The sequence below is a fragment of the Sycon ciliatum genome, chromosome 1 (assembly GCF_964019385.1).
Source record: "Sycon ciliatum chromosome 1, ocSycCili1.1, whole genome shotgun sequence".
Classification (NCBI taxonomy): domain Eukaryota; kingdom Metazoa; phylum Porifera; class Calcarea; order Leucosolenida; family Sycettidae; genus Sycon; species Sycon ciliatum.
In genome coordinates, this window is record NC_088643.1 from 32,258,968 (window position 1) to 32,275,861 (window position 16,894).

General features: G+C 47.4%; 1 protein-coding gene across 1 annotated transcript in view; it reads left to right on the top strand.

The window, feature by feature from the left end:
* The window catches only part of LOC135823355 (large ribosomal subunit protein mL38-like), a 31,093-nt gene extending 14,676 nt beyond the window's left edge, over positions 1-16,417 (top strand). Inside the window, exons 4-7 of the mRNA XM_065336211.1 lie at positions 2,674-2,749; positions 5,653-5,698; positions 14,356-14,633; positions 16,083-16,417. Coding sequence (XP_065192283.1) covers positions 2,674-2,749; positions 5,653-5,698; positions 14,356-14,633; positions 16,083-16,192 — 510 coding nt within the window. The 3' untranslated portion in view covers positions 16,193-16,417. The remainder of the gene's footprint in view (positions 1-2,673; positions 2,750-5,652; positions 5,699-14,355; positions 14,634-16,082) is intronic.
* The last annotated feature ends 477 nt before the right edge of the window (positions 16,418-16,894 follow it).

Consider the following 16,894-nt stretch of genomic DNA (forward strand, 5'->3'; position numbering starts at 1 on the left):
ATTGTGTGTTGCTCCCTACGTGGGGGCTTGCGCTATTCCTGCCGACTTGAATTCTCACTTGACCGACTTGTTATTTTAAAATGAATTCATGGACATCTGTCAATTCAGCAGGTGAACTGCATTGCCATCAAGCCCTGAGCCAGCTCCATAGGAATGGCACGGTCATGAAGATGCGTGATGCTGTGTAACCTTATTCGCATCAGAATAATAACCTGGTTGTTTCGGCTTCACACTCCGGTAGCAACAGATACTCTGCATAATGCAGCTTGTACAGTTGTCCTCACTAAAGAAGAAAGCAGTTTAGGAGGGACTCTAGTGAGGAGTGTGCGAGGATAGCCTATTAGTGTTCTACATAATCATTTGCATATTGAACATGTTACATGTAATTATCATGAACGCCGAGAGTGGTAACACCGGGTACGGCCATCACCAGCGGCTGCGGCCCTGTCCTGAGTGCCATGCTGTGCTTAGTGCTGATGTAGTGCAAGATATATAAGCTGCATTATGGTTGTCGTTTGTTGTTGTTCAATTACTTGAAGTATTTCAGTATGGTCTTTACGCATGCAAGTGTGTGCTTTTCAACAGGATCGTCGAAAGACTACATTGTGCGTGGCCTAAATCTGCAGTACCACTAGTAATACAAAAAACCCATGCCTATGTGTGTACATGTAAGGCCTCGGACAGATGGGGAATCTTGCATCTCTGACATTTAAAATCTCTACACAATGTCCTGTTTCTACATACATTTCGAAAGCATGAATTTCAAAAAATGTTCATTGGATGCATGTCTGATTCGTACTTGCTAACATCCAGAACGAAGCATGCACGGATCCCTCCTATGGCGGACGAAACCGGGGTCTTCGTTAGACATTGATGCAGGAGAACACACCTCCACTCGTCCTGCATATATCAGCAAACACTTGCAATTGACGTCCAAGTACGCCACGCAAATCGACTTGGGCACGAAAACGATAATCTGGGCGGCAATGAAAATATAACTACGACGTAGGAAAAGGACAAACCTTTCAATGAAAATTGGAGTGAAGGCTGCCAAAAATTCTGCACCCCTTAGGAGGAAGCCTCGAATGTGAGCCAATTCTGATAAACGCCAATGGCCGGCACGGCGAGGAAGAACGAAACGAAAAAGATCGTAACTTCACTTTCCCATTGCGCATTTTGACGATCAAAATATCTGCTTGCGCAGCTTGAAGGCAGGAAGGTGAATTCGCTTAGACTTCGCGAATCCAGCGTAGAAAACGGCTGGAATCGACAGAAACATAGGCGAAACCTTGCCGAATATTTCCAGAGATTTGAAAAAGGCAGCGAGGTCGCGTACGACAGCATCATGGATCACTGGGGCGACGGGAAAATGTCGTACCGTACATAATGTCGCTGGATTATGCATGCATAACAGCCGTGTGATGTGATGCGTGTGCGTGAAAAAAAATTAAAAAAATTAAAAAGACCACAAAGTAGGGATTCACTGGCCAGAAAAGCCACTTCATAGCTGTGTGGTGTAGACCAGGCTGAATAGTGGCGGTCAATTCTTCAGCCTTGCAAGCTGTTGAATGGTGCAATCCCAGCACATGGCTTCTGCTGTAGCATCGCTATCATTGCCTCCGGCGATGGGCGTCTAATGGTCCAATGGTGTGTGTGTGTGTGTGTGTGTGTGTGTGTGTGTGTGTGTGTGTGTGTGTGTGTGTGTGTGTGTGTGTGTGTGTGTGTGTGTGTGTGTGTGTGTGTGTGTGTGTGTGTGTGTGTGCCAGCTAGTTCAGTTGGTAGGTACACTTATGCCTGATTGTGTTGGGTCTGTTGCCAACAGGCTCGGCTGCTTGAAGGTGTAATGTTGTACCTGCCACCTTTGTTGGTTTAGCCACTCACCATGCTCACACCAAGAGTATTATAACCCCCCAAGAGTGTGCAACGGCAAAAACTCACGTCACGTGTCTCAGATAAGTTCGTACTATGTACAAACGAAGAATTAGCGTGCGCGCAATCCGAACATCTGCCATGATCATGCTGGGGATTTGCATACCCGCGGTAAGTTTCTGCCAGTGAGTGCTTTTTTGATTACTCTGCTGCTCGCTAAAAACGGGCTGGAAACGTACAACTGCGACACTGCACCACGTGATGTGAGTTTTCGCCGTTGGCGTACCCCATAGAAATGGTATCAGGAGTTGCACACTCTTGGGGGGGGGGGGGGGGGGGGGGAGGTTCTATACTCTTGCTCACACTAGTAGCAAGTATTACCTTCACTGGGGCAGGGGTAACTGCAGTTAGATCCCGGGACGGATGCCCTGATGCCGTCAATCCTTTTTCTGCACCTTGTCCTCACCCACTTACTGAGGTGTGGTGAGCCCATAAGTGGGATCATTTTCAAGTCCACCCAGAGTTTTGGGGGTTTCAGGGGGTGTCGGCCGTTGGGCGGTCCACTAACCAATTGAGTCATCTTTCCAAGATTCATTTTGAGTCTCTCTCCCCTCTCGCAGGGGGGGGGGGGGGGGGACTCACGTGACCAGTTTTGGCAGTGAGCAACAAGTACAGTACAGTGTGTGCGTGTGTGTGTGTGTGTGTGTGTGTGTGTGTGTGTGTGTGTGTGTGCGCGTGTCCGAGTGTGTGCATGCATGAATGGCTGAATATGTGTGTATTCATGTTGTGGTACTCATTCTTCAGGCTCAGACTCGACCGTCAATGTTCTATAAGCCTGGTAGTGATGACACACTGTATACCATGATCATGACAACACCAGGTGAGCTCCGCCGCGCATCTTACTTAGCTGCTACATTCCAATGCTCCTCAAGTACCATCTTCTGGGAAGCCCATGTCAGTTTTGGACTGCCTGGAGAAGTTACTTCTCCTTACCAGTGTCTATTCTAGTGTGTACATGTACCAGGAATAATTCTTATTTCCTGCCTTTTTGTCGCGGATAGCTACTGCGGTGTGCAGTTTCGTGGGGTTTTGTAAATGCCTACTAACTACAGTAAAACCTGTAATGGCGATCACTCGGATATGGCGACCACTCGACCATGGGGACCACTTTTCCTTGTCATATACACGTTCACATTCAAAATAGCTCGGACAAGGCGACCACTCGCTCAACGCGACCGACGGCCACCCGACCGCGCTGCACCCTGCTAGTACATGTACATGTACCATGCATTGCACTATGCACCATGCATGCTAGATCTACTATGCATGGTGCACCATGCATAGTAGATCTACGCGTCAGTGCAGGAAGTGTAGATGTATGTACCGTATTTGCTGGTGTATAGTGCGCAGCTTGAGCAGTGAATTTTGAAGCTCGAATCTGTAGTGCGCACTCTACACCGAATACGAGAATCTAGTACAAAAGTGCCAGAGTTCAAGAGTTCAAGTGCCCACTATACACGTAATGCACTGTATCGTACGGAGCGAGTGCTCAGGTTCATCGACGTTCGAGAAACATCCACGGAAAAACGATGTTGTTTTCATGTTCACAGTTCGTAATTCCATCAATTTCATAGTCATAGTCTGACTTACCGGAACATATTCTTAAGTTTCACCATCCTTTGGCGAGATCAATTTCAGAACCAAATATCCCCGATTTGACTGCGCATAATAGCACATTAGAGCTTGCGGTAATGTAGGTTAACACATTGCACAAGCCACCACTTCACACGCGCTCCAGTACAGCGGCTTCCAAAGAGCCCGCAGATCCCACGCTATTCATTGATGCATGTCAAGTAACACGTACATGCACGCTGTGGTGGCATGTAACATGCGTACGCAGGAACTCACCTGAACTCGCCAGCCAACCAGCCATATGCGGCTGCAGCACACATCGGAGCTTGAACCCGTAACGCATACACCATACTTCGCGCTGGCCGTATTGCTACTTCATATTTGCTTTGCTTGGGTAGTGAGAAGAACACCGGTTTGTTCCTTTCTCACCCACCCACCTCTTCCCATCTATGAATAATATTGATATCCTTGATTCAACACAGGTATCATAATTCATACAAAACGAAAATAAATAGGAATGCTGGGCCAGCTATCTCCTCTCATCTGGCAATTATCACGGCCTTCGGCCATCACACTCATACTCCCACACTCCTGCCTCCTAACGGGCATTGCACTTCGTGCGTGGGCCGTCCACACTCCGTCCATTTCATGGGCGCCCATCTCATGGGCTGCACTTTGTGCGTGGACATACATACACACTATCATACAGGCCGTCCACACTCCGCCCAGTTCATGGGTGCCCATTTCATGGGCTGCACCTCGTGTGCGTGGGCCGTCCACACTCCGTCCATTTCATGGGCGCCCATCTCATGGGCTGCACTTTGTGCGTGGACATACATACACACTATCATACAGGCCGTCCACACTCCGCCCAGTTCGTGGGTGCCCATTTCATGGGCTGCACCTCGTGCGTGGACTATCCTACATGATTATCACATGCCAGATTCGGTTGCCCAGCACTCCATGAATCCTCCATATGATGTGTGCTCTCCACTGGTCTGCAATAGCGAGTGCATGCGTGTTAATACACCGAATAGAGCCATTTTGTGTGAATTTGTGGTTGAAGATTGGGGGTGCGCGTTATACAAAGGTGTGCGTTATACTCCGTCAAATACAGTACATGGTGCATGCAAGACACTTTTAACAGGTCTGAGGCCCCAAGCACATGAGTCGTGCTATAGTAGCATACAATGTACTTCGAAGTAGGTGTGTGCAGTGTGATACACTGATCAAAATGATATATCATAATAATGGTCACGTGACCCACTGAACCTGGATAGGAAGACCACCTGGCCAAGGTGACTACTTTTTCTTGTCCCTTGAGTGGTCGCCTTAGACAGGTTAACTTGGCATATGCTCGCAGATTTTATCAATTTTTATGGCATAATGTGTGACCGGAAAAACAAACAAAGGTGACAATGTGAGCCAGAAATTGTTAGCGTTAGCTGCATCCGCACCGCTAGTGTCAACTGTGCTGACATCCGCAACACAGGGCAGAGGTAGCCTGCACAATATCCCTGTGCTATGCCGTGTCCACCACTGTGTGTGTGGGTGGGTTTGTGAGTGTGTGTGTGGGGGGGGGGGGGGGGGGGATGTTATCACGCAACCTGTCTCCAGCAGTCTGTGCCGATCTAACATGAAACGTACCAGCAACAGGCAAGCGAACACGGACCAGGCCTGCAACGGATCCACTGGAGCTACAGACGCTACCTTTGTCCCAAACACGTGAGACAGCGACATCTAGTGCTGCTAGCCCCATTGTACACTTCACTGCCTGACGCAACAACAAGTCACACATTCAATACCATTGTGCGCAATCACCATGCTGGCATTAACATGTTCAATTTCACCAGGCGATAGCAGATATATAGCACTGGAGCTTGCCATCAGTGGATTAAAAACAGCACCCAGAGGTATAGCTGCACATTACATCAGGACACACTACTTTATTTTATGGGTCTTTCTGTACCTGACAGTTGTGATGAAACTCCTAATCGTACTCACAAGTAAACACCTCCTCTTTTCACCGCCTACAGTTTGTTGAGCTGCATAGCTAGAATTGAGTCTTCAAAGTTCATTTCGTATAATTCTTTACAATAATTATGTGACTCATGAGACTCTGCTTTTTGTTGTTGTTACACGGCTGCCCAGATGGAAACATCTTTGCTTACCGGGAAGAGGTGTTGCACTGGATGGCGTAAGTCGTGCTTTCAACAGTGTTGGGGGGGGGGGGGGGGAGAGAGAGTTCTCATGAAATAGACCATATTCTCCGCGTTCAACGCTGCTCTTTTTTCACGGAAAACGAAGCCATGACTTCCCCCATGGGGGGCTTATGCCCCAAACGCTCATTTTCATGCAAATACGAACCAAAATAAGACATTTTGCTTCGGAGAATGGGATGCGGCTTGAACACCGCTGCAGATTTTTTTTAATTCACGGTTCGCGTCAGATTCGGCTAGAGGCCGAGTTTTCCGCATCCGAGGAACGTCACCACCCTTCAAGGATCAAGGCGCAGATGCAGAATGGGATTTTCGGTCTTTGACCACTTGCTGGTGAGCTGATCTACTCACCTCCCACCGCTGCAGATTGAACCCTGGAAAATACAGTGGGTGACATTTTGTAAAAAGGAAAGGGACATATGGATACGAGTTAACCCTTTACCATCCGTGCGTACTTGAATCGATCTCTAGAGATCGATGCACATGCATACACTAAAACATTCGTAACTCAATTGATACTTGGCGGAATTTAAACAAATAAGTATCTAGGAAGAACCCGAAAAGCCCAGCTTTCCATTGCGTCAATCGGTGAAGAGCTACGATGCCGCATTCCAAAGATATTGCGCTCGACATTTCAGCCACGGTAAAAGTCAAATAATTAATTTCTTTCCCAGTGACTGACCTTGAGCGGGGAATTTCCCCTCTCCTGACATGCTGAGCCACTTTGGCATGCTTTGAGCACGTGGACAGCATGAAAAGAAACTCAAGCAAACATTTGGACTGTTTACGATGAAGGAGCTAGAAATGGCTGGCGAGGAGAGAACTTCCTCGTATATCCAGCGATGGGGTGTATTTGAAGCTCCCTGGCACTGGATATGTGATCCCGGTAGTGTCCTGTTTGAGCTCAATGTACGCAGCTCGTGGAGAGCTTTCCAGGATGCTCAAGATTGTGAAAATTGGTTGATTAGAACCAAAGATATTCTCAGAATAAGGTGAAAAATATTGCATTTGGGACTGCTGAGGAATTTTGGTTGGATGGTAAAGGGTTAAAGGGGCACTCCGGCTTCATTTTTGACGCCGAGTTTTCGATGCCAAGACGAAGGTTGGTGAAAGAGAAGACCCCTCGAACAAGAACGAGTCTCCAGAAGCGATCGAGTCGAGCAGGAAGACGACTTTTGAATTTCGCCGAGCGAGCGCTGATGACGTAATGAGGGATTAGCTTGCCAGTGGAAATGCATCTGCGCCCATACATTTCACATATTTTTTGGCCAATTTTCAATCGAAGAGGAGGTTGTTTTCTATGTTCTTTCAACGTCGTGAGCGATTCCGTCTTCTATACCCTTCCAGGTATCCTGAAGGTCCTCCAGAGGAGAATTTATCTCCAGCAAAGCGTTGTTGATCCGCTAAATTCGTCTCGAGACATATTCAACCAGTGCAGTGCTGATAAAAGTAGAATATTGAATCTGTGATAATTGTCGATGATGGAGAGAGAGGTTGATAGCCGCTGTCGCAGGGAAAGTGAAGCAGCTGGAAGTAACGACGGGGAGCTTGTTAGCATCACATGAGCATCCAGACTTCAAAGCAGCTTGACGGAATCGGGGAGTACTGACTATTTGTCTCGCCCTCAGTTTAGTGAATTTTATGACCAGAAATGATTCGATCAGGATCCCTTCTACAAGATGTGTAGTGTAGTACAGGTGATTTCTGAACTTGACGATGTGGAGACGGACCAGTAGACCTACCAACAACGTGTACCTGCAGGAAATTCACACAAGGCTATTTCTATCCTCTTCAGTGGCTGTTGTTTTTTAGTAAAAATATGTTCACTTCTCTCAACACACTCCTGCATGGCAGCAAGAAGGTGCGCTGTGGAATTCAACGCCACAATCTTCGCCCAGCTGTGGATGAAGCATGATCAAGTCATGGCAGTACATATACTTGAAACAGATGAGAAATTGAAGTTCATTTGTGATGGGAAGTTTGACAGCCCCAGTGACCGAGTCGAGCGTTGTCTTTTGCCGTGGCACAAATTGCTGAAGAATCCGAGATGGTCTTGGAATTATGCACATGGATACTACCAGAAATAATGGTGGCATGAACCATTGTGGAATGGGACAGCTCACGGAGAATACTGGAATAGCTCAAGTATCTCTAGGTGATTGTAAATCCTGTTCTGGCTGATAGCTTCGGCCTGCTGCGCCCGTCCATGTACAATGATGGTAACATGCATTTCTGTTTTCTACATACATGTATTTGCCGGCTACTATACTGTGGTATTACAGTTGCAGGTCTCTTATATAGAAATATGTTCACCCCCCCCCCCCCCCCCCCTACATACCCACATTATAAATATGAACTAACAATTTCACTGTTGGACTCGCCGGCAGCTAGAGAGCAAAGGATTAATTTATTGCAAAGAAAAGGACGAGGGAACTACAAGTTACGCTATAATGTCCACGAACAATTTCACTGTATTTGAAATAATTTTGTTTGATACCCTGAGAACTCTGAAACTGTGCAGCACTGTGGATTATGTGGATACAACATTTATGGAAGGAAAAGTGGAATAATTTCTAACACATTGTTCAAATAATTATAGCACTGGATTGTTGAGATTATGAGCACATTCCAATCAGCACTCTACATATTTATAAGCGGTGGCAATCGTTAGGAATAGGTCGGGAGTTGTCAGAGTGCTCTAGTATTATGAGAGAATGTTTTGTTTGTCTAATCGACGGCTCGTTTGAAGCCAGAGTTGTTTGAACTTGTTTCAGTCGACTTGATTCTAGACAGTAGTCGAAGGAGTACTATGAAGTATACACCAGACGTAGTCCGTAAGGTATCTCGTGAGAATTCTGTCGGTACACATCAGGTGTCAGCTTGCAAAGATGGCTCCTCTCTGTTTCTTGAAAGCCGGTCTAGTTGGACTGTGGCTCCAGCGATTCCCTTCTCAGAGCAGATACCATACCCATGCATATTGGACAGACCTGTGTGCACAACAGAAATAGTGGAGAGAAATCTCTCAGCTCATAAACACATCAGTGAAGTTTGAACTGCCGTTGTTTGTGGCCATCAGTATAAACCTATCGACTATAAGAATAATGAGCAAAAAACCTCTATAACTACAGCTAGGGCCATGGAATTATAAAGCATCTAACTTAGGGAACTGCCAATTCTGGTCTGAGTTGCGTTCGAGGCCTGCAATTCATGATGGCTATCGTATGTTGCATTGACCAGAGATCATATAAAACTTCCAAATGCCACATTGAAACACGCACCACTTTCGAGTACTGTGGTATCCCCCACCAAATGGGCATTCGTTCCCGGGGTGACAGGCGTCACCATTCGTTATGCCTGGATCAGATTTCATTGACCCCAACTGTCATGAAGAATCATTTTACTTTGACTGGATTTCAGTACAAGTTGTAGAACTGCACAATCAATTTTGTTGTATTGGGGCAACCATTTCTCTACAAACGCTCTATTTGGAAAATAGAATTTTTTTATAAAATGCATATCCAAATTCCACATCTACCCAAATCGGAATACTTGATCACGTATTCAGTACTACACGGAACGGTTAGAAAACGCCAGGGAATAGGAATTTGCTAACGACAACTCCAGGCCAGGGTACTAGCATACGAACAAAACAAGATAAAAACTCACCAGTATACTTGTAATTGTAGTAATTCATGTCGGTGTAATATTCACGATAAGCAACGAGGCACCCTCCGATTTGGTCAAGCTGCTTTGAAGTCTGGTTGTTCAGGTGATACAAACGGGCTCCCCGTTGTTACTTCCAGCAGCTTCACTCTCCCTGCGACAGCGGCTATCAGCCTCTCTCTCTCCATTGTCGACAATTATCACAGATTCAACATTCTACATTTATCAGCACTGCACTGGGTGAATATGTCTCGAGACGAATTTAGCGGATCAACAACGCTTTGCTGAAGATAAATTCTCCTCTGGAGGACCTTCAGGGTACCTGGAAGGGTATAGAAGACGGAATCGCTCACGACGTTGAAAGAACATAGAAAACAACCTCCTCTTCGATTGAAAATTGGCCAAAAAGTGTGTGAAATGTATGTGCGCAGATGCATTTCCACTGGCAAGCTAATCCCTCATTACGTCATCAGTGCTCGCTCGGCGAAATTCAAAAGTCGTCTTCCTGCTCGACTCGATCGCTTCTGGAGACTCGTTCTTGTTCGAGGGGTCTTCTCTTTCACCTACCTTCGTCTTGGCATCGAAAACTCGGCGTCAAAAATGAAGCCGGAGTGCCCCTTTAAGAATAACTGTCCTCCATTTTAACTACAGTAAAACCTGTGACTACCGCCCACCCCTTGGTGCCAGCAAAAGCGGTCTTTAGTAGCAGGTGGTCTTTAGTTAGAGGTTTGCACCACGTGACCATATGTGGATCCCATTATAATGATATGTATGTCGAAATGCAGCTAATACAATTCCCCAGGACTTGCGTAATGTCATTCTTATTTCAGGTCAAACAACACTTGGAGAGAAAGACGGAGAGATGGGGAGAGAGACAGAGACAGACAGACAGAGAGAGAGAGAGAGAGAGAGAGAGAGAGAGAGAGAGAGAGAGAGAGAGAGAGAGAGAGAGAGAGAGAGAGAGAGAGAGAGAGAGAGAGAGAGAGAGAGAGAGAGAGAGAAGATTAATTTTTTGCAGACTTCAAATTCAGCTGCTACTTCTGAAGCCAGGAGTCAAACGTTCCCTGGGGAAGTTTCGTTTTGCGCTGGGCTTCAAATTCGTTCATGCGATCAATCGTACCGACTGTCCTTGTTGTGACTTCTCGATTGCTTGAACGCGATCCTTCAGCACCAGGACCTTGTGGTGCTGCTTTGTTTCTGGATTCCTTGATACCATCGTCGATCCGTCTGTATGACTGGGGTGACAGAGCCGCCCAGTCTTCGTTTCTCCTCCGAATAGTAACATCGATCAGAGAGCGCTTTCGATGCGCTCTCCAAGACGTTTCCTATCATGCTTTTTCTTGACAGCGCTTGAAATTTTGACAGGTGTAGTGCAGTCCACACCGACTCCACAGCCAAAATTACCTGCGTTCATTTGTTCAGCTGTAGTATCGAAAGATTCCTTTCAGGACCATGGAAAATCAGTAAAATTTCAAGAAGGAGCTTCGAGCAACATTTGATTTCCTACATCGCGGTCGCTAGTTACGGGTCAAAAATTGTCTTTGGGACAGGAAAAGGCGGTCGCTGGTCGCGTTCAGCAGGTAGTCGCTGGTCACAGTGCATTTTGAATGTGAGACCTTCCGTGCCTGGCCAAGTGGTCGGTAGTAGCAGGCTGGTCGCTAGTCACGGTGCCGGTCGGTAGTAGCAGGCTGGTCGCTAGTCACGGTGCCGGTCTTTACTTACAGTTGTTTTACTGTACATACTATTATACGGTCAGAAAGTGCAACAACTAGGAACTAAACTGACAGAGTACTGAGACATTCAACGACCTGACACCTAGCTTCAACACATCTCCGAAGTGCTAACCAACAGCCTTCCAACTCGGAAGGTTCTAGGTTAAGGAGAGACCAAAGAGGGGAAGGTGAAGGCAACTAGTTACAGCGATGGACAATTACTCTTAACTCGTTCCCGTAGCTATGCAGAAGACGTTACTACTTCAGTAACGTCTGGCGCTAGCCAGGGTCCACACAGCTTTAATTTGGTGTTTGTGTGTTTCTGTGTTTGTTTGTTTGTTTGTGTCACGCCTGGCGCTATCCGTATCTGACGGCAAAAAAGCATAGGATGTTATAAATTTTTCAATTCTCCTATTTTTTTCAGGCATATCCTGGGATTCGAACCCGCACTATCGCCCTACATGCATTCTCCCATACACTTCGCATTCATACCCATTCTTCCAAGTTGCTTCACGTTATTATCTTGCGTTTGAAAGCCCTATTTGAATATTGCGGGCAGCTGTATGTGGCCAGCTGTGTTTGATGGTACGGTACGGGAGACGGTGTCGTATTACCCTCGATCGTACCTGTCCCGTACCTATCCCCTACCGTACCGTGCCGTCAAAGACGGCTGGCCACAATGCATATTCAAATAGGGCTTTCAAATGCAAGATCACAATGTGAAACAACTTGGAAGAATTAGTATGTATGCGAAGTGTATCGGGGGATGCATGCAGGGAGCGCGATAGTGCGGGTTCGAATCCCAGGTTATGTCTTAAAAAAAAAGGATTTTTTTAAAGAATTTATAACATCCCTATGCTTTTTTTTTGTCTAGGTCATCAAGGCAAAAAAGCATAGCGTAGGGCCCTGAGCTTCCAAGCTCTCTCGTATCCATATCATGTTCCTTTCCTTTTACATTTATCATTGGCTCAACAACATCCGAGTTTCATGCTGCCATTATGAAGGTTACTTTTCTTTTTTTCCCAGGAAAGATTAATTTCGGGACTGTTCAAGAATGTACTTGAACCTGTAGTCTACATTTACTTGTAAATAAAATTAAACAACAAAAATGAATAATCCTTTAGACCTCGTAGTGATTTCCATGACAGTTGAGAGTGTTGGGAACAGTTTATTTTGAAGTACACTAACAAGCACAGACCAGACATGCAAAAAGAACGTGTCGCACCACTCACATTCTTTCTGTGACGCTCACAGTAATTGTTCCTTTTCCTTTTGTGTCTGCGTTAATTTCTCATGTTCGCAGTTTACACCAGATTGTTATAAGCACCTTTATCGTTGTTGTTACCTGCACACCCCCCCCCCCCCCCCCCGACATGAAACATGAATGAATTATCTGTTTCGGGAAACATTGCTTAAGCGTCGGCCGAGTTTCCTTTTTATGTCCACTTTCCAGGTGCATTTTAAGTACACTTGTGATGTGTATGACATCTACTGACCGCAGCATATCTGCTCGAAATGAGTACAACAATAGTGTTGTAACTGCCGTTACGTTAGAGATCGGGCATTTCTACATGTACCGTTAAACTTATGAATAACAATCTCGGGTACCGTAAAAGCCCGTGTATAGGCCCCGGGCATATAAAATAGCAGCCTCGATTTCCTGGGCGTATACAAGGGCACGGGCGTTATTTTGGAATAGGGATAGCAGTAAGTATTGGGTATCAGTACCTGTACATGTACTGATGGTTCCGGCATACCTGGGCATGGGCGCTATTTTGAAACAAAAGTGTTGACTTCCCCTGACTGGGCGTGTACACGGAGGGTGGGCGTATTTTCAAGTGGGCGTATACAGGGGCTTTTACGGTACAACTCGCAAATAGCGACACAATTTTCAGACCTACTAACCGTTTGACTGCATACTTCCAAGCAGGGGGTAGTACTACCGGTATTGTACTACTCCCTGCTTCCAACCTCGCGAGTAACCACAACCTGCGAGTAACGGCACTTTCCTCATGCACGATCGAGGGTCATTATTCCCCGTACACAGAAAAATACTTCAGTCAGCATTGGAAAACCTAGCTGGTTGGATTATCAGGAGAGAAAGACAGCACATGTATTCCACCCTGTGCTACAGTAGCTGTGCGTGTGTACATGATTGTATTCCACACTGTATCTGTGCTACAGTAGCTGTGTGTGTAGTGCTGGTGTGTGTGTGTAGTGCTGGTGTGTGTAGTGCTGGTGTGTGTGTGTAGTGCTGGTGTGTGTGTGTAGTGCTGGTGTGTGTGTGTAGTGCTGGTGTGTGTGTGTAGTGCTGGTGTGTGTGTGTAGTGCTGGTGTGTGTGTGTAGTGCTGGTGTGTGTGTGTAGTGCTGGTGTGTGTGTGTAGTGCTGGTGTGTAGTGCTGGTGTGTGTGTGTAGTGCTAGTGTGTGTAGTGCTAGTGTGTGTGTGTAGTGCTAGTGTGTGGTGCTGGTGTGTGTGTGTAGTGCTAGTGTGTGTAGTGCTAGTGTGTGTGTGTAGTGCTAGTGTGTAGTGCTGGTGTGTGTGTGTAGTGCTGGTGTGTGTGTGTAGTGCTGGTGTGTGTGTGTAGTGCTGGTGTGTGTGTGTAGTGCTGGTGTGTGTGTGTAGTGCTGGTGTGTGTGTGTAGTGCTGGTGTGTAGTGCTGGTGTGTGTGTGTAGTGCTGGTGTGTGTGTGTAGTGCTGGTGTGTGTGTAGTGCTGGTGTGTGTGTGTAGTGCTGGTGTGTGTGTGTAGTGCTGGTGTGTGTGTGTAGTGCTGGTGTGTGTGTGTAGTGCTGGTGTGTGTGTGTAGTGCTGGTGTGTGTGTGTAGTGCTGGTGTGTGTGTGTAGTGCTGGTGTGTGTGTGTAGTGCTGGTGTGTGTGTGTAGTGCTGGTGTGTGTGTGTAGTGCTGGTGTGTAGTGCTGGTGTGTGTGTGTAGTGCTAGTGTGTGTAGTGCTAGTGTGTGTGTGTAGTGCTAGTGTGTGGTGCTGGTGTGTGTGTGTAGTGCTAGTGTGTGTAGTGCTAGTGTGTGTGTGTAGTGCTAGTGTGTAGTGCTGGTGTGTGTGTGTAGTGCTGGTGTGTGTGTGTAGTGCTGGTGTGTGTGTGTAGTGCTGGTGTGTGTGTGTAGTGCTGGTGTGTGTGTGTAGTGCTGGTGTGTGTGTGTAGTGCTGGTGTGTAGTGCTGGTGTGTGTGTGTAGTGCTGGTGTGTGGTGGGCATGGAAATGGACTTTGTTTTGTTTTGCTTCCCTGTGATTGTGATTTCAGCTGCAACATACCTGGTAACAAGATTGATCAAGGTGACGAGATTTGCCCGTACTTGCCACCAATACCCTGCGAAGGCACAGGCTACCATCGCTATGCGTTTGTCTTACTAAAGCAAGTTGCTCGCATCGAAGGCGTGGAGCCATTGCCCAGTCGGGACTTGGAGAAGCGATCATTTATCACTTCCGACTTCATCAAGAAGCATGAGCTGGGACTCCGCGGCCTGGCCTTTTACCAAGCGAAATGGGATGCTAGCGTTGGTGATGTCTTTGATGAATTAGGTAAGACGATAGACACCCTTAGCAAACAACGGTAACACTATTTTTTATTACGGTACTCGTACCTTGATCACCCATATAGCGTTGAAACTGCAGCGTAAAACCATTACGGGGGGGGGGGCTGATTTATCGTTGTTACAAACGGTACGGTTGTTGGCCAAACATTGCGTAGTGCGTACTCATTTTCACCGTGTATTGCGTATGTGGAGCCATGAATGGTTGTACCGCCCGAAATAAAAGCTATTCTCATGGCAACAGCGTACTAAGAATAGCGTTCATCTTGCTAAAGGGCGAGCCCAAATCTCGGTATTTTTCCCTTACGGTAATACAGTTACAAAGTAACGTTTTTTGCTAAGGGTGTCTATTGTAGACGAACGTAGACACATTACATCATTGTACAGCCGACTCTTGATAAAACAAACAGTATGTGTGCACTTGGTTATCATGCGATCCTGCAAGAAATAGGGCTTGAAAGTGCTGCATTGCAGCCAGCCAGGAGTTACGACAAGTCGACAACGCTGACTTTTGGATCCAGTTTTTGTTGGGATCCACACACATTTAGGTTGGTTTCGTTCGCATCAGGTTGATACATCAGCCGGTTGTGACTGGGCTGGTCCCTCCCGGTAAAGACCCACTCCTGGTTACAGAGTACAGACCCACTCCCGGTACAGACCCACGCCTGGTTACAGAGTACAGACCCACGCCTGGTGCAGACCCACTCCCGGTGCAGACCCACTCCCGGTACAGACCCACTCCTGGTACAGACCCACTCCCGGTACAGACCTACTCCTGGTACAGCCCACTCCCGGTACAGACTCACTCCCGGTGCAGACCCACTCCCGGTGCAGACCCACGCCTGGTGCAGACCCACTCCCGGTACAGACACTCCTGGTACAGACCCACTCCCGGTACAGACCCACTCCCGGTGCAGACCCACTCCCGGTGCAGACCTACTCCTGGTACAGACCCACTCCTGGTGCAGACCCACTCCCGGTGCAGACCCACTCCCGGTACAGACCCACTCCTAGTACAGACCCACTCCCGGTACAGACCTACTCCTGGTACAGCCCACTCCCGGTACAGACCCACTCCCGGTGCAGACCCACTCCCGGTGCAGACCCACGCCTGGTGCAGACCCACTCCCGGTACAGACCTACTCCTGGTACAGACCCACTCCCGGTACAGATCCACTCCCGGTGCAGACCCACTCCCGGTACAGACCTACTCCTGGTACAGTCCCAGGGCGGAAGCTAGCCAGGAGTAGTTTTATTATGTATTAAACTCCATAAGGCCGCATTCACACACAGCACAAAAAACTTTCGTGGAAATCCTCATACAAGCCACTTGCAACAAGTGAGGCGTGGTGGATGTGTGGGTGTGTTGTCCGCTTGTTGTGTTGTGGATGTGCGGTGGATGTATGCGTGTGTTGTCCGCTTGTTGTGTTGCATGTAGGCTGTGGAGAGCCCACTTACAACCTGGTCAAACCTCACGAAGTCCACCTTGACCCCAAGCAGTCTCAAGCAATATTCAAGAAGCGTGCCTACCTCCGACACAAAATGTGATCCCTATGCTCACTGCTAGTGTTGCTCTGCGGGCTTATGCTCTTGCACGTCGAAATTCCCGTGCCTCTTGCCTAGTCTGACATATTTGTACAGAGTCAAACTTTTTCTTTTTATTTAACGAATTGTGTCGAGTTTGTGTGCTCCTCTACGTGCACTTAATGTTATAATTATTTCTAAAACATTTGGGGTCAGAGCAGGTACATTTGACTTTGTGGATATGAACAATGGAGGTATGTGCAGTACAGTGTGTGCGTGCGTGTGTGTGTATGTGTGTATGTATGTGGTGCTGTGAAACGTGCCATCGTTGGTTTGCTAGCCGAGGCGGACTTGCCGTGCACAGCTGCTCTCCCAGCCTTGGTGACGCTCCAGTTTCCGAGATAGTTGCACCTCGCCCACCTGATTGCAGCCAATGTCAGTACCGCTGCCACACCTGTGACCGCTGTTTCCGGAGCAAAGCGGGGCACCGCCGGCACAACTTCAACTGCAGAACATGCAGCTCTGGCTCCGACCTGCTCTCGGAAGTTCACACGTCCCCAGTTCCTGGCTCAACACAAATGCAAGAAGTAACTCTGCCATCCTTGCCTCTTTGAGGTACTGCATCACCTTTAGCCTTTAGGTGGCAGTTTCAAGGTTCAAGGTGTATGCACTTTTGGATATGAGCAGTGCTATTAGTTGGCATCTGCTCTGCAGTGTAGACCCACC